Source organism: Ruditapes philippinarum, unplaced genomic scaffold, assembly GCF_026571515.1.
Source record: "Ruditapes philippinarum isolate M1 unplaced genomic scaffold, ASM2657151v2 ctg11136_1_1_1_1, whole genome shotgun sequence".
NCBI lineage: Eukaryota > Metazoa > Mollusca > Bivalvia > Venerida > Veneridae > Ruditapes > Ruditapes philippinarum.
Window position 1 is genome coordinate 1 of NW_026858245.1, and position 27,557 is coordinate 27,557.

Below are 27,557 nucleotides of genomic sequence, written 5' to 3' on the forward strand. Positions count from 1 at the left end.
ACAAAACGCTTTAAGTTTATAACATTTTGATAGGTGTGAAATAAAATTGCTTATTAAACTCGTTCAATAAAATATTATAAAGCACGACAGATGTCTGTGTTATATTAATTTATTTCTTTAACTCGTGTAATCAAATTTTATATGACATGACAACTCATGTGAGATCATTTATGTTTGTACTGTGTAACTAAAAAAAGAAACCTTTGTTTAAAATGACATTATGCTCATACTTTCATTGTTAAGTTGAGCTGAATTTGCTATATATTTCAAACGATTGCGTGTTTAAATGGTGTTTGACCAATAGTTTATATTGGAAAATGTTGAGGAATGGCGGAATGGGTTTGCGTGTAATATAATCCGGTGCATTTATTCTATACTATGATTCATACTTGTATTGTATTCGCGAACAACAAAATGCTTTCACAATGAGCCGTATATATTTCTATCTTTGACCATGACTAGTTCATTACTGTACCGTCTTATGCGTCATTAAAGAACAACTCGTATGCTCTATACACGGAAATTCATATATATACCAAAGAAGGCCATACATATAAAATTTACAATTGTAATCAAACTTAGTTCTGCAGCTTGATTGTTTTATGTAACTCATTCGAAACTGAAGAATATCTTAACAAGTACAAATGTTGCTGCAATGCAGAAATTGAGAAGCTCCGCGCAAAAAAAAAGCGTTCATTACAGATACCTTACTAAATCATTTCTACCCACAGGTCATGTTCTATTCAGATTAAGTACTATTGTACATTATTCCGGATGTTTTGTAAATCATTTTTGTATAGTTATACTTATCGTATGCACTGTCAATGAAATGGGGGCCAGATATCAATTAAAAAAAAAAATACTTTCACTGATGCCTACCTAGTACGGAAAGTAATTCCAATACAAACAAGGCTTACAAGACTTGTAAATGTAATGTGATACGACAGTAGTGCAACATTGTTCTATTTATGTGACTATTGTAGTTAGTAATATAAAATTATTTAAAATATCAAAGCATGTACATTTTCTTTTTCACCATATGCTACTCATATTTTACAAATAGCAACAACTAATCATGGTAAGAAATATAAAAAGTCATATGTAAATAAGCCAAAACAGAAACTTTCATCGACTTTCAAAATGTCCTCAACATGTTTCGAGGCAAATAGCATATCATGATAAAACAAGAAAAAACATTGATGCAAAACATCAAAGAGCATTCAAGCAGGAAATCAATAAATGATGATGAACTAGTAGACATCTGATTACAAGATATTCTCTAGTTATAATTTTGTCAATGGTTAATTGGATTTTACCAGAATTGTATATATTATAGATAAATGGGCGGACGAAAGACATTGTTCATCATGACCTTTGGTAGGCTTATCAAAACATACAGGGATATGTGATATTTCGAGCATTTTGTCGTACAAAAGTCGGCGGGACCTTATGTAAAACCTGTAAAAGTCGAGTCAATCGAGTAAAATCGTGTTTAATCGTACCCGACCGTACTTGGAACCGTACAACAATCGTATGTAGTCGTATAAAAATCGTGTTCAAAACTTTCTTGAGTATATCGATCTTTTATTCGTAAATGCACGTGCTACCATCGAGTCTAACTCGTGCCAACTAATCCCCAGGCACGGTTGAAGCTAAATTCTCGTACCAGTCAATCCGTGTTTAACCGAGTATACTGTATGGGAACAGTGTGCCCAACCGTATTCTGTGTGAAACGGGTTTTAAGCACTTTCGGTTTATAAAGTATATTAAACTATTCTTTTATTTCTAAACATTTACCTAATTAAGGTGGACTTAATCACGATAAAATGAAATAAACTAAGTCAACAATTCCAAGAATTTTTAATACTATTTGTGTTTTAATGTTTAGCTAAGACCGAAATACCATATCCCTTTTGTGTATTCATATCATAGTGTTCTTTCGCCTCCCAGAGCAAAAGTACGACATAGTTTAGGTCAGACTCTCGTATTGATATCGACTCACATGGAAATGGTCCCTAATCCTACCTAAAATTGAGTTTTCGTGCTAAAGAGGTTATTCTTCTAGGAGAATGAAATGCTTGACATATAAAAAATGATCTTGTTATATAGCGGTAGCAAAATATTGAAATACATGAACTATTTCATTTTCTTAAGAAAACAATATAATGTTTGTAACAAATTAGTTTTCATACTTAAAAATATCCCAAATTCATCAAGTCACTTCATGTCCCATTGAATCTTACGATTTTCCCTGTTCTTTTCAACTCTGTCAATCGCTGGCCATGTTACAATGCAATTATTATAGTTAAGCCAATATAGCCATGAATTTACTTCCTGGTTAACTTTATTACTAGTTTATTTACAGATTTACAGATCGAAGCTTTAAAACTAGTTAATTTATAGATCAAAATCATTATATGTTTTTTCCTTCTTACCGTTTCATATCCAGTATCATCGTTTGCGTGTATAGTGTGATTAGTTTACTAATAATGGAATCGAACAAATCAATTAGGGAAGATAGATCACATTTCACATTTCAGGTAAACGTTTTATTTTTAATTTTTAAATGGTTACATAACAATATATTTTGTTGTTTCACTGTAGGGTCTACGTTATACATGAATATGCCGCTTTTTCCTCTCTGCGGTAAGATAGTTTACAATGATTTTAACGCAACAACAATAACGCATTTTCTTTTAATTTTCCGTTCATTTAATATTTTCTTTGCACATGATTCTAAGATATAGAGGATATTTGTTTGTTTGTGTGTAAGATGAAATTTTATTTCATCGACTCGTGAGAATACTGTTTTCAAAGTTCACGAGATGAAATAAAATTACATCGTACACAACAAACAAACAAATTTTCTTTTTTATTTTATGCTTAAAAACAAGTTAAAACGAAATTTCCATAATATTTACGTTACTATTAAAATCTGTTTTCCCCATTGAGAGAGCCATTTAGTCGGAATTTCTCATTAAATACAAGAAGTCTTAAGCTGAAAAATAAGTTCGACAATCAACGTTAAATGACAGTGATATTATTCATTTTATTAAAAAAAATATGAATGACCGCTTGTTTTAATAATAAAAATAAACAATTTTTGTAGCAGAAGAGGTCCAACCATCCATCCATATTTCAGTTACTTAATGCGAATTTATATTAGACCTGGATTTGTTAAATGTAAGCGGCAGCCATTTTTTAAAGTTGTGTATTTCACTGGAGGAAAAAAATGTGTTTGATTCAGAGGGATATCATTTGGATTTGTTAGTCATACACCTTTTTAAAAGAAAGAAAACTTATTTGAGGATTGTAACAGACAACAAATAAGTGTTGACAGATTTGAAAACATTTCAAAAAGCAGCTAGGAAAATTGAAAACTTGAAAGCTGGCTCAGGAACGCTGGGTTGTTTACTTATTCTTCGGGCTGATGGCTGTCATTGCTTTTCAATTTCTCATAAAGCATACGGCAGTTATTGCTCGTAGGATACTTTAATATGCCTAAATGTCATCAAGAGAGTTTTGCATGTGGAAGGAATGTATTTTTCAGACTGTAAAAATGAAACAAAAAAATTAGAGAAGAAATTTGGTGACTTGAATTAGAATGAATAGAATTAGTTTTCTTTTTTTCTAATTTCTATTGAAATTTAAGTTATTTATCAATTTCAGCTTTGCTTTTTCTTTAAACAGCCTGACATTGTTAGAATTGTCAGCAAAAATAAAATTGAGGTACCACATGGGGAAAATCTTAAAAAAGTAGTTTCGTCATTGAAAAGTGTGAAATTATATTTTGATAATTTTCACTGTGAAATTATCAAATATAATTTTCACGGATAAATCAGTAATCCACTGAAAAACATAAAATAAAACACCTCAAATATACTAACGACGTAGGTTTCATACTTACCAGTTGATAAGTTTATAAAGGCAAGTTCGTATGAAACGTAATGACGTCATCCTAAGAATACAACTCATTCATAAAGGCACCAGAATAACGTCAATATAAACTGACATTGGTGGGGTTTGAAGGATGATTAGTCAAGTACTGGTGTAAACGTAATATAATCCAGTCTGAAACGTAAATTTAAAATATTTAAAACTTGAATGATAATGTAAAACATTTTTGTAGATCTATAATATCTTTATACATTAGCAACAATAAGGTGGGAAATAGAACAGCGTTATACGAAAATCAACAGCGGAAACTATGTCCGCTTGAAAAATAATGTTAGTGATCTTTCTTATTCTCACTTGTTAGACTGAAAAAATATCAGTTTCAGCGGTGTTTATCGGCTATTTGACACCGGTCTTGTCGTTTCGATGCAAAATATTAATCGCTTAGGCCTACGGTCTTCGTGGACAATTCATAAACATTAAACCCTCACCGGTAATAAATAGTCGATAAACACCACTGAAAACGATATTATTTCTTAAGAAGTACTTGTAACTATGTCATTGTAACCTTTTTGCATTTTTGTGTCATTTTTCTGTCATTAAAATCTCTCCGTTCATCTCAACAATGATTCACCATGATCACCTACTTATTACGATTTATCCTACTTGAAAACCCTCTTTCCAGGAATATGGCTTTCGAACACATACAGAAGTACCTCAAATATTGTTTGATCAAATCATGTTGAATAAATACAGAAGTGTATAGGGAAAGTACCTTAAATATCCATGCAGTTTTATAATATAATTTATTACAAGATGATAAATTTTATCAGCGAAATAAACTTTGGGGTATTTATAGACTGCATTTCATTTTCCTGTATAAACAATCAAATATATTTTATCTGCACGTTTCATAATTAACCCCGTTAACTTTTCGATATTGACATAACCTTAACAATATAACAATGTGAAAATTCGGCTTTCGTTGATAAGGACAATATAGGAATATATACCATACTTTAGATTGACCCTATCTTGATGAGCTTTTCCTCTCGAGTACATTATTTAAAATTGACCGTAGTAGTCCGTAATTGTGTTTTGAACACGGGTACGAATTTTTTATCATATAACGCATCTAGTCTAAACTTGCAAATAAACATCACGGATATAGAATTTAAAACAAATAAATTACAATTATAATTTTTTGTTTTTTTCCCCAGGCCGATATGCTCATTCATTACTGATTTACTATAATTGATGATGTTCAGCCGTTAATTATAAGGCATATTTATTTTCTTATATGGAACAATTCCTTACTCATGACAGATCTATCAAAAATATAATTTACAAGTACAGAATGTAAACCTTACACTTTAAAAAGCATACAAAGTGGTTGCTACAACGCTTCTTATGCAATATACTGAATCAACTTTATTGAAACATTAATCCCTCTATTTCCATTCCAGAAAACATTACTTATTGTCCTGATTTCTACAACTGTCGTTTTACTGATACCCCTATTTTCACTTGCCTATTACTGGCGACAATTAAGAACGAATATAATGGCTCCAAGAGAATCCAACATGTGCCTCCCTTTGGAAAAACTTATCAAAGAATCTGGTGAATATGATAGTCACCAGTGTCCAGACGGACTTAAGGAAAGGTCAACGAAACAGAAGAAACAAAATTATGTTGTGGATCTATGATCATTATCCTTAATAAAGTTTCCACCAAGGTACATAAACAACATCATTACTATCTGACATGATAAAGTATTCTTTAATTCAAATGTAATGTATTTCAACAGCATAAAATATGCCATGAACTTTGTATTTTAATATTATTTACAGATTGTTAAAGACAAGTATGATGACGATGCTTTTCCTGGTAAGTTATAGTATACTTACCTACAGAACCTGTACCACTTTGTTTGATACAAACAGTAATGATCTATTTTCATCAATCTAAAATGCCTTCTAACAAACAAAACTTTAATTGATTATAAGTGTGTACAACCTCAAACCCTTCATTGTATGAGCCGTTATATCATCCTCTTTCGGAGAGAAGTAAACCGAACTATTGCTTGTGTACTAATTTATGTGCTTATTGTAGAAAACTAAATATCTAATTTTTATTTTTATGTAGAAATTGCACCATGAAACATCACGGCATTTAGCTGTTTCAAAAAGAAAACTGTATCGTTGGAAACACATCTTGTAGGTATTTCAGGTGATAATCAACAAGGTAATAAATTAACACAATTATGTTATTGATAATTAATTTAAAAAAAAGGATACCCATATACATGTATCATGGGAATAAAGGCAGATCGTAAAGCAGTTTAACACTATGTAAGCTTTGTCATAATTAAGCACAATATGAACAAATATTAACATTTAACTCAGGCAGGCCTAAAAAGGACTAACATACTTTTCTGGAGGCAGTGATAATCCTAATAATAATAAATCAACACTGTTTACGTTGTTTTTGTATGAATAATCTTATTCATTCTAAGCTGTAGTATATTTTATTAAAATATTATTCATACATTTGCTCAAATTGTATTCTAAAAAAGGAAAATTAATGAAAAAGTCTTGAAATATGAAAATAATCTTTTCAATGTTGCAATCAATATAAACAGATGTTTCTGGAAAAAATGTACATATTCTGAGCGCAATTTGAATACAAAATGCTTTTATTGAAATTGCAGTCAATTAAATCTACATTTCATGAACTCACCTGTTTTCCATATTAAGTTCGTTAATCGGATAACTTCATATCTTACATGTCATTTTATTTTGTAGATCAAATGAACGCTTCTTCAAGGCTGTTTTGGAATAACACCTACCCATCGTTTTCTTGCCCTAGGCTAAGATATCTGACAGACGATGGAACAATACACGTAGAAACGAGTTGGTATTTCTACATTTCATCACAACTCAAGTCAAAACACAACAGTATAAATGGCACAGCAGGTGTTTCGGGCGCCAACTTTAAACATTTTATTTACAGAATATCAAAAGATAGAAAAGAGCAAGTTCTGTTAGGAGGAGAAAAATCGTTTTGTACAGTTGCTTCAGACAGTTTTGAATGTACAAGTTTTATTGGTGCTGTTTTCAAACTTGAGACCGGAGACCAGCTATATGTATCAACCTCTCATCCAGGCAGTCTTGTTCCCGAGTCTCAAGATAATTATTTTAGCATTTATAGTGTGTAATGTGCACATATGTTTCCATAGATAAAAATTAAGCTAAAGAAACAATAGACATGTATGTTGTTTTGAGTATTTTCAGTCTTTTTAATTTTCTTCGTCATTTATATTAAAATAAAATTATAGGACGAATTTAAGTATTTTTTAGAAGAATTCACCCAGTCCACTATGGCTGATATTTGGACTAGCGGGCAACAAGGATAGGGACATACATGAAAACAAAGGAATCACTTAAAGCTGGACTATACCTGAGACCGTAAATCAATTAATATTGCTTGTGTAGTTAAGAACTACGCTCGTACTACATGTCGAAAGGGTTTCTTAGCAATCATCGACCTTCAGGATTAATTAAGCAGACGTAGTAAAAACGATCTCACATTTGATCTCACATTTATTTTATTGCAGGTATTTTACATTAAAACAACCCCCTTTTGTTTGTTATTTTGTAGTAATATGTTTTGTGAAATTCATACTTTTATCACCATGTTCATTATGTTTGTTAATTTCGGTCCTCAAAATTTATACATGTGAAAATATGAACTTTGTAGAAGAGCAGGAAATAAAATGAGTTCTTCAGAAAACTTTGTTGAGATGTGGATCAATAACATTATTGTTATTTTTTATTCATTTAAATTCCTCATATTAAACATATTTAACGAACATTTGTATTAATAAAGTGAATTGGTCTTCTAAGGGCACATTTTTCATTAGTGTTTCAAATATTTATCAAAACAATAAAAATGTATCATTTCGATTTTGTTAAAAATATTTTTTTAAACATTTTTTGATAAAGTAATTAAGAATTAGCAAACACATGTGAATGATTTATAACAACTTTTTATTCTACAACAATTTATTATCTACTATACTGTATACACATATGTGATATCAGATCGTGTATGCAACACTTACCCACACAATGCATATATTATTCTTTCGTGATTTGTGTTCACAAGTCACATGATACTGAATATTATCAACAAATTCATTTATGAAGTGACAGACCTTTTATTATGGACACAATTCCTTGTGTGAGTCTGTCATTCTACTGTGTCACTCATATTTTGCTAGAAGTAACAAATAGTTATCAAAATGTAATGAAATGGTGGTGAAATAAAGAGGTCATAACAATGTTTACATTGTTAAATACAATACTGATTTTACTGGACTCGTACACAGCTGCAAATCCTATTTTTGACTCCGGTAGCACCTTGTTAAATGTAGATTTAACAGATGCGTTCTCTTCTCAAATAGTCCAACAATGTTTTATAACATTTTATTTACATTTATAAATAAGGAACGGGACCTTATGTCGAAAACAAAATTTTATCAAGTCACTTAAGTGTTATATTTGATACTTTAATTACATTACTTTACAAAATTTTTAATGGGAATGAGCCAACATAATTCAGAAACTGAATTTTGATTAATGTCTTGAGTTCCCTTTTTATACTCAGTACAGTATAATTGTATTACGCGGTATACCTAGTACACTTGGCGAATTGTCTGTCTAACCTACGAAAAATGTTAGTATATGAGGAGAGGTTTAAGAAAATTACCGATTTTGGACGAGACTAATAGTTTTATGTGCTGTAAGAACGCGTAAACAACAGTACTAAATTATGAGAACGAACTTCAAATCTTGAGTGGTTAAATGATGCTTGCATATTGTTCATTTCTGATTTTATTCATACTTTCACAGACGGTTCTAAAGAGGGTTGCAAAGTAGGTGCAGCCGTCTTTGAAAATAAGTTTACATTTAGAATGCGACTACCTATTAAATCACATATATTTACTTATAAAGCAAAGGCTATTGATTTAGCCCCGTCATATATGTTTCATCATATTTGTTGCGTATTCACGATATGTTAAAAACAAAGTCAGAATCCAAGCCACGTAGGAATACGAGGAAATGAAAAAGTAGATGCTTTGACTAAAGAAATTCTATATACTCAACCATAAGAGTTACCTTTAAATGACCAAAATGGTGATTTTAAACCTACCATAAACTAACTTACATTATGGAATGGAAACCAAATTGGAACAAAGCCTTTATGAACAAACCTTATTATATAAACCCAAGCCTGAATGAGTCGCTATCCTTATCACTTTTAAACCGTCATTATCAAGTGCTTCTCCTAAGATGTCGAAATATGGCAGTATACCAATTCTTTTCAAGGAGTTGTCGACTCAGATGAAGGGTATGAATTATTTCATATACAATGTTTAATTGCATAGCATAACGATATACTTTGTTCAAGAGTTCATTTTTTTTGAAACTATGTGGCTGGGCTAAGCTTTTTTATTAGTAAGGCAAATAAAAAGATATACAATAACCTAATCAACAAGAAATTTCGAACGATGCATATGCCCCCCTTTGACTCATATTATTGGTTATTTTGTTATAGAAACTTGCCAAAAATGGGTACATGAAAGTGTTCAGTTATGAAAAAAGGAAAATATGAAGACTTTGTGATAAATAGTTTTCAAGATAATGAGTGGAAACCATTCTGACATTTAAGGGCCCTGTGACCTTGACCTTTGAACTAGTGACCCAAAATCAATAGGGGTCATCTAATAGTTATGACCAATCAATATTAGAAATATGATGACTTTGTGATAAAAGCTTTCAAAATAATGAGCAGAAACCATACTAACATTCACAGAAATCCCTGTGACCTTGACCTTTGACCTAGTGACCCCAAAATCAACAGGTGTCACTAACTAATTATGAGTAATCAGTATATGAATTATGAAGACTTTGTAATGCATAACTTTCAAGATAAAGAGCTGAAATCATAGGACCCTGTGACCATGACCTTTGACCTGGTGACCCAAAAATCAACAGGGATTATCTACTAGTTATGACTAATCTATATGTAAAATACGAAGACTTGGTGATAAATAGTAACCAAAATAATAAGCAGAAACCTTTCTAACATTTTAAGGCACCAGTGACTTGACCTTTGACCTAGTGACTTCAAAATTAACAGGGGTCATCTACAAGTTATGACTAATCACTATGTGAAATATGAAAACTTTGTGATGAATACTTTTCAAAATTAATCAGCAAAAACATTCTGATATATAAGACCCCTGTGACCTTGACCTATGACATTGTGACCCCAAAATTAACAGGGGTCATCTACAAACTATGACCAATCACTATGTGAAATATGAAGACTTTGTGAGGCATTGTTTTCAAGATGATCAGCGGAAACCATTCTGACATTTAAGGCCCCTGTGACCTTGACCTTTGACCCTGTAACCCCAAAATTAACAGGGGTCATCTACTAATACGACCAATTACTGTGTGAAATATGAAGACTTTGTGATGCATAGTTTTCAAGATAATCAGCGGAAACCAATCTGACATTTAAGGCCCCTGTGACCTTGACCTTTGACCTTGTGCCCCAAAATAAAAAGGGGTGATCTACTTGTTATGACCAATCACTATGTGAAATATGAAGACATTGTGATAAATAGTTTTTAAGATAATCAGCGGAAACCATGTGGTCTACCGTCGAACAGACGGACAGACCGACAAACAGACCGACAGACTGACGGACCGACAGACCGACATTAGCAAAACAATATACCCCCTCTTCTTCAAAGGGGGCATAATAACTGGAATATCAATATATTATGAAAATGATACAATATACCCACAGCCGTATCCAGAAGTAATGTCCCGATTATACCACTGCAGAAAACACTTACGTAACTACACTTATGTGTCGAATGCGATAACGTTTACATAATTTGGTTGCTATCAGATCAGTATGGATTGTGCAATTTATTCAATAATGACATTTTACATTTTATGCAATATAATAAAAAGTGGGTTATTTAAAACCGAGGAGCATAGGGGTTAAGTTATTAAGCGGTAAGCTTACGAAAAATGTTTTCCGAGTTCAGATCTGCCATTGTGCACACTTTCTGAGTATGTTTTGAACTTTCAATTTTCGTAGTTTGAAAGCGTTATGAATTTGATGTTTTGCACAGCTGAAATTTAAATTTCAAATAGGCGTTTCGATTTCTAACCCTCTTTAAACAGATTTAAACATTATTATTTATTCTATTTGTGTTTCGAGCTAAACGCAACAGAGAAGATGACGCAGGAACAAATTTTACAATTTTTAATTAAAGAAGTTATGTACAATAATACAAAAAATATGAAAGTCAAGTTTAATTCACAATTATCAACGCTTCAAATTTAACAAATATCCTAAAGTTTAACTCACAGTTCGAAATTCAATTGTCCAAATTTAACCAATGTCTAATGTCTACAGCAGAATATCACAACATATCCAAAACACTTCCCACACAGAAAACAGAATCCAAACTATTCCAGAATGAACATGAACTTTCTTGAAGGAAGATGAATGAACTTGAAAAATTATATAAACATCAAAAGAACAAACTAATTAAAAAGGTCGTGGCAAGACTAGGTATCGAGCCCACGACCTCGAGATTATCAATCCTGCGCTCTACCTACTAAGCTATTGAGGAAATAGAAAATAGAAACATTTATAATAAAGACTATATACATAACTGCGCTCTATCTACTAAACTATTCAGGACATAGATACTAAAACCATTTATAATAAAGCCTATATACATAACATTTGAAACTCTAAATTTTATTAGCAATTGACTTTTTATCATTGTTTATAATTATATGATTTATCTTTCTTTCTTCCATTTTTATTTATATATAATATTCAGTCATTTACCACTGGGTTAAGTTTAACTCTTGAATGTGAATTTGACTGAAAAGTATTGTTTCCAAAGAGCCTCGTGTGCATGAAATTCACGAGGAACTAATAACCAGTTAGTTGTGAAAAGCAAATGCCATGATTCCAAGAATTCGAACAAAAATTCTTACACCAACGAAGCGAAAACACAACCGCTCTTTTGCTGAATGGATTAGTTTAAGTTGTAAAAATGTACGCGATAAACTATAAGATAACATATCGTCAATTTTGATTTAAACCGATAGTAAACAGGAATGTAAATATGGGCTGTAAGATTGGATATCGACTTTGCTTTTGTGTTTAACCATTTTTTGTTATATGAAGGTATTTATCTCTTAGCTGCTGGTGATATTTATAGATACCTTGATGTTAGTAATTTTCGTGTAGAATTTTTCAAGTGAACTTAATTTAAAATGGAATCAAACAGTCCAATTATGGAAGAACGATCACATTTTACATATCAGGTAGAGTTAATTTTTGTGTCTTTTTTTTTCTTTTTAGTCTTAAACGGCTTAACCATGCTTTCAAATTTTAACGAATAGTAGTCCATAATAATCTGACATGAAAAAATAAATATTTCTTTAATTTTAATGTATTTCCTAGAGAGGATTATTTTGATCTTCGATTAGTTAATTGGCGCCATACCTAACGTTTAAAAGTGTATGTCAATTGACGGTTCTTTTAATTGAAAAATGTCTTGAATCTATATATTTGTTTTAATTCCCATCATTTTAAATTGAAAACAATGTCCAAGGTCGACATTAATGTATATATCATCTAGTAGTGTTCCTTATTTGTTAATAATAATTATAATTCCGTTATACTCCCTGCTTCAGCATTTGTGTCATTTAAAACCTTTCTATTTTATGTCCATCTGGAAGTCTTTCAAGTGATTATTTGTGACTGTTGTGACTGACGGTGGTTGCTTACTTTGATATTGATATTTATCTACAGATAAAAAAAAAGAACCTTTTAATTTGATTATTGACTATATGTGTGATACTGTCAATTTTGGTTTTAAGAATGGAATTGCCACTGTTTTTTAATAAATAGGTCCATTTTTAAAGATTTGAGAAATATTAATTCAGTGTAACTTATATTTTTCGTGTGCGTATGTTCCTAACTATATATATCAGTATGTATTGAGACAAAAAAAGAAATCAGCCGAGATTAACATGATGGTTTTGAAATATATCTAAAACGTGTATAATAACAGTAAACTTTCGTTACTTCGTTACTGTCGCTTTTAGCGTTTCTTCACTTGTATCGTTATATATTTAACATATAATTTTAAGGTTTGGTTGTAAATTAGATATAAGACATTGATACATGCATTTACAACGTGAGTACAACATTCATGCAAGATTTATATAATATATTGAATATTTTAACTCAACTCTATTCAATGTTGCTTATATATGTCATATTCTTAAAACCTTCGTTAATCCATTTTTAAATGATAGGAATTTTTATTCAAAGGTGCAAAATATCACGGCATGTATTAATGTTTAATGCTTTATATGACCATCACAATTATCGGGAAGAAATTAACATTATACTAGAGTTAACCAATAAATCATACTTTTCTCTTAAAAAATACATAATTATGTTGTTTAAAAAGTAAATAAAAACACCTTCGTGACAGCCTGTTTAAATCAAAATTGGTCTTATCCTTATATCCGTGATGTTCCTGATACAAAGAGCCTAATATAACAAAAAACATACGAGCGTTCTGTACAACATTCACGTTATATTTTTGCACTTACTAAAGCAAAACCTGCGATAGTTTGAACCTTCGTTACATAAATATTCGTTACCCTATAACAAATGTCCACACAAATCGAGAACAGAGTAATTGGTTCATAACTTTGACGTCATTGGAATCTTATGATGTCACACGACATTTATGGTACAAGACATCAGCTGAAGAAATTGAACATTTCCAGTGTCAATGTTGGTGGGGTCGAAGTCCACTGTGTTGACAATGTGAGAGACCTTGGAGTACAGATGACCAGCACTTTAAGTTTTGACATCCATATTCAAAAGAAGTGTCAGATTGCACACATGCAGTTAAGAAATTTGAAAGCAATCAGAAAACATCTCACTCAGAAATCTGCAGAAATCCTTGTTCATGGTTTGATTCATTCACATTTAGACTTTTGCAATGGATTATTCGCTGATATTCCAGCCTATCAACTTGATAAATTACAACGTGTGCAGAATTATGCTGCTAGAATTGTCACTGGAGCTGCTTACTATCAATCCAGTGCTGAAATCACTCCACTGGCTTCCAATTCGAGCAAGAATCATGTACAAAGTTATTGTGACTGTGTTTCGTGTTGCAAATGGCACCGCTCCATTGTATCTTCGTAAATTGTTCACTAAATGCCAGAGTCAGTACAGGAAAAGACTGAGATCCTCATCATCTAGCCACATTCGGTTTGATATACCATCAACAAATTCAAAACTTGCTGATAGATCCTTGGCTATTGTGGGACCTAAATGGTGGAATTCATTGCCAGACTATCTGAAGGACATTACCAATGAAAATCAGTTTAAGGCCAAACTTAAAACATACTTGTTTGGACTGTTTTTCAACTAGAGTTGTAGATTGGCTGTGCCATCGAGACTGGGTTTGGGAGTGTCTTGATCAAGCATATGTGTATATAGTCTTAATAATGTACAGCGCAATCGAATATTTAATACATTTTTGCGCTATATAAATGTCTTGTATTTGTATTTGACATTGGAAACTACCACGAGATCGCCCAGGACGTCTGAAAGTCTTAAAAAATCCCCGCGATGTAAACAAAAGTAGGTGTTTCTTTTACTTCCTAATAAAAAGTATGTATTTTTATTAAATGTTATTCAAATTGAATTACAATTTTGATATTGTAACATCAATAAATATATTTTTGATATGATATACCTCATAAACCATAAAAACAGCCATCACCTATATTTACCAATATTAAATATTGTAAACCTTCGTTATGATCAAGTAACGAAAGTTTATGTGAGATGTTTTAGTCGACTATATGGCGCCACTTAAAGAGATTGACAGAATTATGTGTGGTTTTCCTAAACAAAGCTGTTTAATTGTGAAATAAAATATTTACAGTCATTCAACAAAAAAAAAGTGTAAAAGTTCAGACTTATATCATATCTGACTACTTAACAAACTTGTATGCAAAATTTAAGGCAGAACATCCAACAATCAATATTATTATCACGACCAAAGTATGTCTTAACCACTGCTTTTTCAAGTAGGAATAGTTGTCTTTGCACTGAACACCAATTTAATGCTTCCCTGACGCTTAAAGCTCTCAGAATAAAAAATATTGAAATACCAGTTAATCCTACAAGGTAAACAAGGTAAAAAATGATTTAAAACGAATCAGTAACTTTTATGCCATTGAAAAGAATTGAAGTTGAAGAAAAGGGGAAGAAAAAGTATGTGACAAAACTAATTGAACCAAACTTAAATAGTGAAATGTTCTTTGAACATTACAAGAAACAAATGGCAGATTGTAGTCAGCATGTTAACAAAGTAAGGATTCAGTATGAACAAATACGAGTATTGAAAGAAACACTTCCTAAATATGTGATGATTTTACAACTCGATTTTGAAGAGAAAAAAACTTGCAAATCAATGGAAGAGGTCTAAAGCGCGTATTTTAATCAAACTATGGATACCTTACACCCTACTGTAGCATACCATCGCCTAGAAAGTGGCAGTCTTGAACATAGACTGAAGCTTTAATAGAGTATCAGACAAAATGAGTCACAACGCATAGACAGTTTTGACTTTTATTATTGAAATTATGCCACTCTTTGAAGAAATAGACCACAACTTGTTGCGAGCCCACTATTGGGGCGATTCCCCAACAAGCCAATATAGAAATAAACAAAATTTTGATATGGTTGCCAATCACCAAGAAATATACAATACTAAAGCCCGATGGAATTATTTCGAGGCCGGACACGGTAAGGGTCCGTGCGACGGTCTTGGCGGCACCTGTAAGCGGTTGGCTGACAAAGCTATGAGGAGCGGAAAAGTAGTAACACAAGACACTAAAGCATCCTTTGACTGGGCCACACAGTCCAGCATGAATAACAATAACGTAACATTTCGATATGTGTCATCGGAACGTTTTTTAGAAACAGAGGTAGAACAAGAAAAGAAGAAAATAAAGTCAGTTAAAGGAATCCATTCAGTAGTTGGTGTTGGAGAATCAACAATACAACGAGTGAAGATCTTAAAGATATACACTACAATGTCGATGAGTAGGTTGCTTTTATTTACGAGACAAAATGGTATAAAGGTAAAATAACTGAAATTGACAATGATGACGAAGAGTTAGAAGTAAACCTTTTAGAAAAAAAAGAAACAGCTGTATCAGTGGCAACGAAGATCAGATAGTCTTTGGATTAAGAAAAGCGCAATATTATGCAAAATTTCAAGTCTAAAGGCAACTGCAAAATCTATGAGAATGTAAAAATTACATCAAGAAGATAAAGAAAATATCATTAAATGTTATGATAAGGTGATGTTGAGTGATGATTAATTTAAAAGGTGATGTTGGGTGATGATTAATTCATAACGGTGACATATATCCGTCTTCGTGTAAAATACATTTTGATCCAAGCAAAACAGTTGTATTTATTTAATAATATGTTATAAAAATACAATACTTAAAACGATAATATAATTAAACACAATATATTTTACTATTTCACCAAGAGAAGTTTCTTAATTGATCAAATTCTACATGAAAGATAACGGAATGTTTGTAATTATAAGTAGTTCATTGTTCTTTATTTACTTTCGTTACCATGCAACCTACGTGACCACTATATAAATTTATCACTGTAAGCAATATTTACAACAACAAATGTTAAGAAATATGTTTTTCTAAATATGTCTATAGAGTATATAATTATAAATTGCTTTTACAAAAGTTTGTAACATTCATTCAATGGTTAAAGCCAAATTGTTTTAACTAATTGGAAATAAAATTAAAATGAAAAAAAGCAAGGGATAAATTTGTTAATAATTTTCTATTTTAAAAAGATTATGATTGTATAGGTGACTAATAAATATACATATGCATACTGAATGCTTATCTATGTAAGTCTGCAGAGGTGTTCAAGTATTCAAAATTATATGTCACTGTCTTTGATTTTAAATATATTTGTTTATGATTCAGTATTTGATAAGCTGTCATAAAATATGTGTAAAGTTGACTTTGTATTAGGGTTATACACTCGCTTACAATGTATTAGTGATGGGGAAATCAAATAAGGTGTTTTGTAACTGGATAAACACTGATTTATTTCTCATTAGTGCATGAAATAACCGTCAATCAAACAATCATCAATGTCCAGCGCATTCATGTAAATAACTAATATCACAACAACAAACGTTTTTATCGCATATTTTACGACTTTACATGCCTGTACTCTGGCGAGGATATCTTTAAAACTAGGAATGGTATGCATTCAAAAAATTAATTTTTTGTCTTGATGTATTTAACTACTTATAGAAGAAGACAAAAGGAACATTGACCAAAGTTACTTTGTGAGCTATTACACATGGCCTATTGGACTTATTTATTGAGAAACAGTGTGCAATATTGGCATTTTTGTGCCATTCTTCTGTCGTTAAAATAACCCCGTCCATCTACACAATAATTTTCATTCACCGACTTGTAACCAATTATCTCCAGTGGAGTAGCTCTTTCCAATATATAGAAAACTGGCTTTCGGTCACATAAAGAAGTAACTCAAATATTGGTTATTCAAATAATGTCGAGTTTAAAGTAGTTAAATGTCGGGGTATTTATAGACTACATATCATGTTGTTATATTTATTGTTAAATATGTTTGAAATTAACGAGCACATTAATACTTTCCCTCTGTAAAGCCTACGATATTGACATAACTTTTACAACATCAAATCTTTCGTTGGTAAGGAACACTAATGAATATATATTTCATACTTTGAACTGATATTAAACTATGTGATGCTGATCTCATTAGATAATCATCTTGTTTAGAATCTGCATTGAATTGTAAATTATAGGCAATATTGCACGAATGACCTATTTTGATGAGTAATACTTCTCCAGTTTATAATGTAAAATTGCCCGGAGTAGCCCGTAATTGTGTTTTGAACACGGACACGGATTTCTTTTATCATATAGTGCATCTTATCAAAAATTGCAATTAACAGCACATATACAATATCAGAAATAAATAAATAAAATATTATAATTTTTGCACGCTAATGTATACATTGATGACTGAGTTACTATTGATGATGTTCAGCCGTTACTTATAAAGCATATTTATTTTTTTATAGGGAAAAATTCCTAATTCATGACACGAAAATATTGATAGATCTATCAATAACATAATTAACAAGTACAGAATGTAACGCCTTGTTGAATCAAAGTTCAAAACCTACACTCAAAAAGCATACTTAGTGGCTTCGACAAAGTCTAATTATGCAATTTACTAAAACATACATCCCTTTATTTTCATTCCAGAAACAATTCTTGATCGTCCTTATTTCTACAACTGCTGCTGAACTGATATCCCTGTTTTCACTTGCCGGTCACTGGCGACAATTAAGGTCGGATATAATGTCAGATATAATGGCTCCAAAGGAATCTAACATGTGCCTCCCGTTGGGAAATTTTATATCTGTTGAAGATGATAGTCACCAGTGTCCAGACGGACTTAAGGAAAAGGTCAACAAAACAGAAGAAACAGAAGAAACAAGATTATGTTGTGGATCTATGAGCATTGTACTCAATAAAGTTTCAACAAAGGTACATAAACAACATCATAACTATCTGACATGATAAAGTATTCTTTAATTCAAATGTAATGTATTTCAACACCATTAGATATGCCATAGACTTTGTATTTTTATTTTATTTGCAGATTGTTAAAGAAAAGTATGATGACGATGCTTTTCCGGGTAAGTTATAGTATACTTACAGTACATGCACCACTTTGTTTGATACAAACAGTATCTAATAATGATTTCATTTATTCAGCTAAGTCAAATGCCTTTTAACTATTTCAAAAATGAAACAAAATTTTATTTGATAATATATATGTAAAATCTCATTCCAATCATTGTATGAGCCCATTATTTTATCCCATTGTTGAGAGAAGTACACCGAACTACCGCTAGTGTACTAATTAATTTGCTTAATGTAGAAAACTAAATATTTAATGTTGTATAATTCATGTAGAATATCAATCACTTGATATGACGGCATGTAACTGTTCCGAAAAGAAGACTGTACCGCTGGAAGCAAATCTTGTTGGTATTTTGGGTGATAATCAACAAGGTAATCTATGGAAATTATTGATTATTGTTAATAATGTGAGGCACACGCAAAATTGATTTATAGTCAATAATGATATGATAATATCCTTTCAGTTTTAAAGACATATTTTTTTAATTATCAAAATTGTAAGATGTTTGGCTGGTAATCTGAAAACTTACTAAAGTAAACTAAAATTAATTTTGTAGATTTGTAGATTTGAAATTATTCAGTTTATTATTGAATAAAATAAAATGGGTTCCCTTTAAATAAGGATAAGTTACGAAAGTGCTATTGAATGAAAAAGTATTTTTGCGCTCAAACATGAAAAATCATATTTAAAGATTGTTTGCAGTCATGTCACGCCTGATCCTAATCAAAAACTCTAACATTGAATAGATGACTGCATATTCCACGATTCTATACGTCATTTATTTTGTAGATCAAATGAACGCTTCTTCGATGCTGTTTTGGAATAGTACCTTCCCATCGTTTTCTTGTCCTAGGCTAAGATATGTTACAGACGATGGTACAATACACATAGAAACGAGTGGGTATTTCTACATTTCATCACAACTCAAGTCAAAACACTACTCCATAAATGGCACAGCAGGAGTTTTGGGTGCCAATTTTAAACATTTCATTTACAGAATATCAGAAGATAGGAAAGAGCAAGTTCTGTTAGAAGGAGAAAAATCGTTTTGTATAGTTGCTTCAGACAGTTTTGAATGTACAAGTTTTATAGGTGCTGCTTTCAAACTTGAGACCGGAGACAAGCTTTATGTATCAACCTCTCATCCTGGCAGACTTGTTCCCGAGTCTCAAGATAATTATTTTAGCATTTAAAGTGTGTGATGTACACATGTATTTCCATTGATAACAAAGATGTCATAGAAAAGATGACCACATTTATATTTATAATTTATCTGTCGTAATTTTTCCAGTGTTTTTATTCTATATTCAGTTATGAGGAACTTATTAAACTTCTATCTACTTTACTATACGTATAGGACAAAATAAGTTAAGTTACGTTTAGACCACTATGGATGTTATTTGCCACTAGCGGGCAACAATGATAGGGACACACATGCAAACAATGGGATTAAAGCAGGACTATCAATTAAATCACAAATATAATAAATGTTGCTAGTTTAATAAATAAAAAATAACTACTCTCATAATTATTATACATTGCCGAAATGGATTCTTTGCAGACATTTGTCTAGTTATGTAGCAGCGAACATTTAGTAAAATTTGATCTCATATTTTAATGCATTTTATGCAGATATTTTACATAAAAACCATTTTGTGTGAAAATATGCAATATCATGCTTTGTGAAATTCATACTTATATCACCAGAGTCATATATTTTGTTATTTCGTGTTGTTTTTTTTTTTAAATTGTGTGAATGAATAACATTAGCGCTTACTTGTGTCACTTATTTAGACGTCTCTCATTAAAACATATCTAACAAACTGTTTTATTTATTTATAAAGATTTGATTGGCATTGTACTGTGTCACTTACAGTAAAACGGAAATAGATGCATATGGATGCATATTTTAAAATAACAAATGAGAATAAATAACTCTTTTACACTCTTTGCGGATATAATTAAAACGAGTGAAATTTGGAAGAAACTCGACATCTCCTCTCTCCCGTAGACCATTTGCTCCAAACCTCACCATAAATATTGTAAACAAGGCACCGAAAAACTAGGAATTTTGTGAACTTAGCCAGTCCCCTTAATTTTTACGGTATCTTTAGCTCGTAATATACACCCAATCCAAACACCGCAGCTTTCATTAATATCCGAAGTTTGACGGAAATGGGCCGAAAACATGGGATTGATATATACTCTGACGCAACAAATTTATTCATGTTTGTTAATTCTATAAGATGCCACGCAAAACAAATACGTATTTGATTTTATTTTGATTTTTAATACCTGATACTTCTATGGTACAGTCATTTGAATTTTTACAAGACACAAAACAAGTAATAACGTTATTTTTGTGAGACCTAAATGGATAAAAAAATCGGTTTTCATTCTATAAAACGTTACATAAGGATATCATTTGCTTCGATCAATACCTGAAACTAAGACAAAAATATCCCTGTTTGTAATACAATATGAAAACAAACGCCCTTGTAAGTTATGGTAATTCGTACATTATACGTGATTAATTACATTATTTGAATTCAATTAAATAACAGTTAACAATTCTATGGGGTATTTTGTACGATAAGTTTCGTACATTTTCGTGTGTCTTTTGTGTAATCATATCAAATTTGATATGATGAATTTTTAAAATTGTTTGTTTTAAATTTAACAAAACAACTACATAACATGTGTTTTATAAACGTAGAAGCTTAAGTAAGATTGTAGTAAGGATGAAAGAAGTTTTGCATTTGCTTTGAGTGGCATGAAACAAACTTCTGTCATATTTGGCGAAGTTTCATTAACCTTAATATGTTGGGCCAATCAGAACGAAACAAATGGTAAAGAAAAGGGTTTCTAATAATGAATAAGATTGGACTTTTAAAGTAAAATCCATGGAATGAAGAAGTGATATAATAAGGAATTTTATGACTGGCAAAATGGAGATGAGATCAGGTTGGATCTAATAATGATTTATGTTTGATAATCACATGATACAAACGCTGAAAGTTTATTATTTACATTTTATAGGTGTGAAAAAAATTTACAAAAATGTTATACAAACTCGCGCCAGATGCCTGTCTTATATAATTTCTTAACCGAATTGTATCTGGTATGACATCTAATGTAAGATCCTTTATGTCTGTACTGTTTGAACTAAAATTATATATCTGTTTCATTTCTCTGAAAGGAACCCCATTTACCAGAATACTAAAGTAAACTTATCTTATCAGAAATAGTTTGAAAAATATATTTATTGTCCTATTGTGTTTACAACATAGCTAATAAATACACCTGAAAGAAATAATGAAATTAAGGTTAACAAATCAAAGTCATGAAAGGTCTACTAAGGTCTTATAGAATGTTTTATCTAAGGCAGCAAGCAGCCATAAAAAGTTGTTATAGTTACTGTTTTATCATTCCTAACACAACAGTCTTTATTAGCATTGCTTCGTCTCACATAAACATGATCGCTTTCGTTAACATGAACCACATTAGTTCCCGCTCCAAAGTGATCGTCATTTATTTCCTCTGAATTGGAAAATGCTGTACCCTTAACTTGCTCATTCACAATTATTTCAGCCGTTATCCATGCACGGAGATCTGATCCCACTGTTTATGTTAACACATACGTATACGTCCCTTTTACTTCGGCATCAAATATCACGCCATTCACATTGAAGTTATTTCAAACGTCAGTTTCCTTTAAGTATAAATTATTTCATTATATTTAAAGATTTTTTTCTGCGAATAATGTAGTTTATGACACCTTCAAAAACCGTATATACGAGGGCACAAAGGTTACATTTATGCGTTTGTGCACGAGATACAATATGTCGTGACCACAAGTTACTTAGTCGTGGCCACGAGATAACTAAGTGGTGCGCTCGATATTCTATGTCGTGGCCACGTGTTATGCCTAGGTCACAAATAAAACGGGCGCCGTCCGATTAAACGATTTTTATAAAATCGGCAGATTTTTTGATGTCGTGGACGCCGGGCGATTTTAAATCTGATACCTTGCGTGGTCACGAATGAAACAGTCGTCGGGCGAATTTTGCCGAGTGGATTTTACAGAAAGAATTGAACGGATCAGGCGTTCGCCGCCCGATGTCCGTACGGCGCCTGTGCGATTTAAAAGTGAATCGGACGGTTGCCGCGCGGGCGCCGGGCGACAATGACTTTACATTTAATGACATCCTAGATAAATCAGCCAGTTGTAATTATGCCAGCAAAGAAGTCAGCTGCCAAACCCTAGTGGAAGGCCAAGGAGTTGGTCCGTGTTGTCGACAACGAGTCACCAACGGCCAGTATCGAGGCCGTAGAAGGCGAAAATCAATCAGACATTCGCATGGACATTGAAGAAAAAATTCATGTTTACTAGTATTCAAAAGAAATTCACAAATATATTTTTGAGGCAATTACAACTTCTTCAAGCTGAAATTACAACAAACACAAGCAGCCCGGTCGCCGGATGACAAAACGATGACCGTCCGGTGCCTGTACATGAATCGTCCGGGTACCGGGCGATAATCGTTTGATTACTTAGCTCTATTCAGGCACCGGGCGGGGCCCGGCCGATGTCCGCCCGGACGCCTTTTAAATCGAACGCTGTTTTAGTAGAACAAAAAATCGCCCGATCAAAAAAATCATCGCCCGGTCGCCGCCCGGCGACCGAACGATGTCCCCTCGATGATATTTATACTCAGTGACCCCAAAAATTATCGTCCGGTCGCCGTTAGCTTTTAAGTATTACTTAAAACTCGAAGGCGCCCGCCCGATGAGCAAAATTTTCAGCTGCTGCCGTCCGATAGTCACTGCCGCCGGACGGACGCCGGCCGATATTGCGATTTTTTGGAGAAACAGACGCCGCCCGGCGGCATTTTCTTATTTGTGACCTAGGCTTTACTTAGTCGTGGCCACGAGATAATTAAGTGGTGCGCAGGAGATGCTATGTCGTGGCAAAGACTTACTAAGTCTTGGCCATGAGGTACTTGAGTGGCGCGCACGAGATACTATGTTGTGGCCACGAGTTACTAAGTCGTGTCCATGAGATACTTAAGTGATGCGCACGATATATTTCCAAAAGTTAATGTTTCATGTAAAACTTTAAACAGCAATTTTCTAAGTTTAAAAAATTGATAAATATATATAGTGTAATCTAATTGATTAATTATCTCGTGGCCACGACTAAGTAACTCGTGACCACGTCATAGAATCTCGTGGCCACGACACAGTACCACGTGCGCACCAGATAAATAAACACACAGACACACACATGTCACCTCTGTGCCACCCCGAGTATCTGTGATTTTATGAAACAATCGATTAAAGTCTACATTGTTTTCCCTACAAATTTTAAATGATAATTTGTCAGTTAATGCATCTAAACAGTTAAAAACATGAAGTATAAACCATTAACTTTTTACCTACCGACGTTGCGTAATGAACTTGTCCAGCTTTGAATTTAGAAAAATCCATTTAAAACTATTTGCCCCATCACTCTATAGCTGCGAGCATTTTTATGCAACATAGGCTATTAAACTTTTGTTCCAGGTGGTTAAGACTTATGCAATCATCTTAATGTAGGACACAATTTTTGCTCAAAATACTCTAATTTTTATGCATTGTTAAAAATCATGTTGCAAATCTTTTTCTCTCTCACCCTCCCTCTCTCCATGCCTCACCCCCCTCTCTCTCTCTTTGTTCACATTGACTTAAAATTGCAATAATTTGAAAGCATAGAGTATATATATTGAGTTTGAATACCTCAACATCAAAGGCAAACGTTTCGTCGTTCCTATAGCAACGTCTGTCACTCAAATAAATATATAATGCTAATTTTTCTGACGACTGAACTGAAAAGATATAAAAGGTTGTATATTTGTGAACTAGGGAACATTTGTTGTTTTGGTCAAGGAAGATTGTGTATTTTTTTTTAAATATTTATTTGTTCAATATTGCCTCTAATAATTTTTATATTAACCTAATTAAAGGGACTCCTCTGATGTTTTGACATTTCAGATTCTCCTACAATAATCATTGTAATTGTTTAAAATAATATTTTCTATTATATCTTAACGCGAGACGTCAATTTTTTTAAACAAAATCTTTCTTTCGGTTAACGTTACAACCGTTTAAATACTATGCCTAGAATTTCACAAGCAACTGGAATTTACTTTTTTTCAAATGTCGGAAAATATCGTCAAGGAACAGTGGTGGACAATCATTTTAAAATCCTTCAATGCACGACAAAGTTACAATTCGGAACTTCACACTCTCCTTGTGAGAATGAGTACATTTAAACTATAAGTGTGACATTGACCGTGTAGGTATTTACATGGGTCTTAAAGGGGACATATATATATATGCTAGGTTATTTATGCACGACAAAGTTAAGGATCGGACGCGAATGTTGTGTAAGTTTGGACGCACAGAAAGACCGACAGACAGACAAACAGACAGACCGACGGACAGTGTGATTTTAAAATGCCGCCCTTCGGTATATTTGAAAATATATTTGAAAATCAAAAAGTCCATGTCACCGATTCACCACGGCGGAATGTAATATAACCCGGTTTATTTATTTTTAAACGTAAATTTCTAAGAACGAAACTATGATTCATAATTGCGCAACTACAAAATTCTTTCACAATGAGCCGTATATTTTCCTATATTTGACCATGACTCTAGTTTATTACTGTACTGTCTTATGTGTCCTTAAAGAACCACTCGTATTTTGTCTTATATCATTTTATACAAAGGGAGGCTATACATTGTTATAAGTCTTTGTTATGCAGCCAGTGTGAATTGATTTTTCACCAAAGTCACTTGATAATAAACACAACATGTGTGTTTTACTAATTTTATGGCATAATATTTCAGTCATGACTGCTCATTAAGTGACATAAAGCTAATAGTGCTTAACTCTTTTATACAAAATAAAGTCTATAAAAACGATAAAATATTATAGATAGGTTTCGCTTCTTCATCGAGTGCCAGAAACTTTAATTTTATTTTAAGATTTTCGCTAATTGGAAGAAAAGACATATAAATTCTTCGGTATATAATAAATGATTAAGAGTTTTTTATCTACAAATGAATAAAGTTCATATTGTACAGTGTAGCGTTTAGACATTGTGACGTTTTATCGATAGTACGATGCTATAAACGCTATGGTACGACAACACGATGGTGAAAACACGATGGTACAATTGTGAAAACACAATAGATTCGATGGTGAAATTGCGAAGTCGCGATTGTACGATGGTGTAAATGCGATGTAATATCGAGTTTTCGTCATCATAACATCGCGATACACAGAAACGTAACTATGGAACAAATCATAAAAGACTCTAATATAAGTCAAATATCAGTAGAGAGGATATAGATGCTTGTAACGTTAACGTTACAATCGACTTATGCTGGTGATGAATGTCTGTTTTCGACCATTTCACGTTAGGGGCTACGGATCAGGTTCTAGCCGTTATGCTTAATAATAACTCGTCGTTACTCACCAGGGACCCGTTTAACTAACAGTTCGTAGTATTTTCATAATTTTACGCTTACGTTTAAACTGACGTAAATCGTAAGTGTGTTTCACAAAACGTTCCTTTTCTTAAACTTACGTTAAAATAAATAATTCTTTCGTATCTCTTCAATGGAGACTTTAAAAGATAATTGATTCTGAATATTTCCGCTTTGCTTTATTTGTTTTCTTTTTTATGCTAAGATGAAAGGTCATCAAATGTAAATTAACTTTTTGAGCAACAAAAATATTTCAAACGGTCATTGGTATGGTAGGGATGAAATATTCTATTATATATGGTAGCTTCTTTGTGCCATTCTTGTTTTTGCCCCCGGCCCCTGAAAGCGAAGAGTCGAGAAATTACAAAGTAAAATGGCGGGAGCGCGGAGAGAAATCACGCTTATTAGCGTAGGGGTGGGCTGAAAAGTAGATACAATTATTGTTATATTTATTGTTATAGGACGTTAATGACCGTGATGATGTTCGCGCCCCGCCAAATTATTCTTAGAAAGCCCGACTTTTCGCTCCGAGCCCACGTAAGTAGCATGTTTTCGCTCCGCGCCCCCACCTTTAAAGCTGTTAAAATCACGACTATTCGTTCAAAAACACGCTAATTAGCGGCGGCACCGAGCAAAAAAAATCGAAATCTTAAGCGCTCTTGCTAATTGGCGTGTTTTCGCTCCGCGACCCGCCATTTTAACTTGTTCATTCTCGACTTTTCGCTTTGCGTGGTCGCGGGGCGAAAATACGAATGGCACAGATCAGCCACCATAACTTTATTTGTGCACTTAAAAAATATTTAAACGCGACCCATTCCCAACCCTATATAACTACCGTATACATGATACAATGGTATAATATGACACCCTCTGCATGTTAACTTGTTTAAAGTGCTTTGTTAAATATAAATTATTGTAATAAATGTGCTGTGTTCGTCATAGTTGAAAGAACATAAAAACGTTTATAGTCTATGGCAATTCAAAAGGCTTACTAAGGACCCCTATATATCACGTTCGAAATAAACAGTAACTGTTAATGTGTGAAGTTTAAATTAATTCATAATATGCGTTGGTTTTTATTTAACATAAACTTCGAGTTTTACATGCAGTTAAGGAATGAGGTATGTCCTTCCATGCAAATAACATCAATTATTTCGGATCAA

The 27,557-nt window shown here is 32.5% G+C and overlaps 1 protein-coding gene and 1 long non-coding RNA gene across 2 annotated transcripts; both read left to right on the forward strand.

Moving 5' to 3' along the window:
- The first annotated feature begins 2,388 nt into the window (after positions 1 to 2,388).
- LOC132752578 (uncharacterized) lies at positions 2,389 to 7,475 on the forward strand. Its single transcript, XR_009628830.1, has 5 exons — positions 2,389 to 2,540; positions 5,361 to 5,629; positions 5,745 to 5,781; positions 6,040 to 6,138; positions 6,699 to 7,475. It is a non-coding gene; the product is annotated as an uncharacterized LOC132752578 (long non-coding RNA).
- A 4,458-nt stretch (positions 7,476 to 11,933) lies between these two features.
- LOC132752579 (uncharacterized) lies at positions 11,934 to 20,579 on the forward strand. Its single transcript, XM_060742916.1, has 5 exons — positions 11,934 to 12,326; positions 18,414 to 18,698; positions 18,814 to 18,850; positions 19,131 to 19,229; positions 19,648 to 20,579. The coding sequence occupies exons 1-5, from the start codon at positions 12,276 to 12,278 to the stop codon at positions 20,049 to 20,051; spliced, it is 876 nt and encodes a 291-aa protein (XP_060598899.1). The 5' UTR covers positions 11,934 to 12,275; the 3' UTR covers positions 20,052 to 20,579.
- Positions 20,580 to 27,557: the final 6,978 nt, after the last annotated feature.

What these genes read in the sequence shown, in the direction of transcription:
- LOC132752579 (XM_060742916.1), top strand. Translation starts at nt 12,276, where the DNA reads ATGGAATCAAACAGTCCAATTATGGAAGAACGATCACATTTTACATAT. An exon ending in GATCACATTTTACATATCAG is followed by an intron (nt 12,327 to 18,413) that starts GTAGAGTTAATT and finishes TTTTCATTCCAG; the next exon opens with AAACAATTCTTGATCGTCCT. An exon ending in TCAATAAAGTTTCAACAAAG is followed by an intron (nt 18,699 to 18,813) that starts GTACATAAACAA and finishes TTTTATTTGCAG; the next exon opens with ATTGTTAAAGAAAAGTATGA.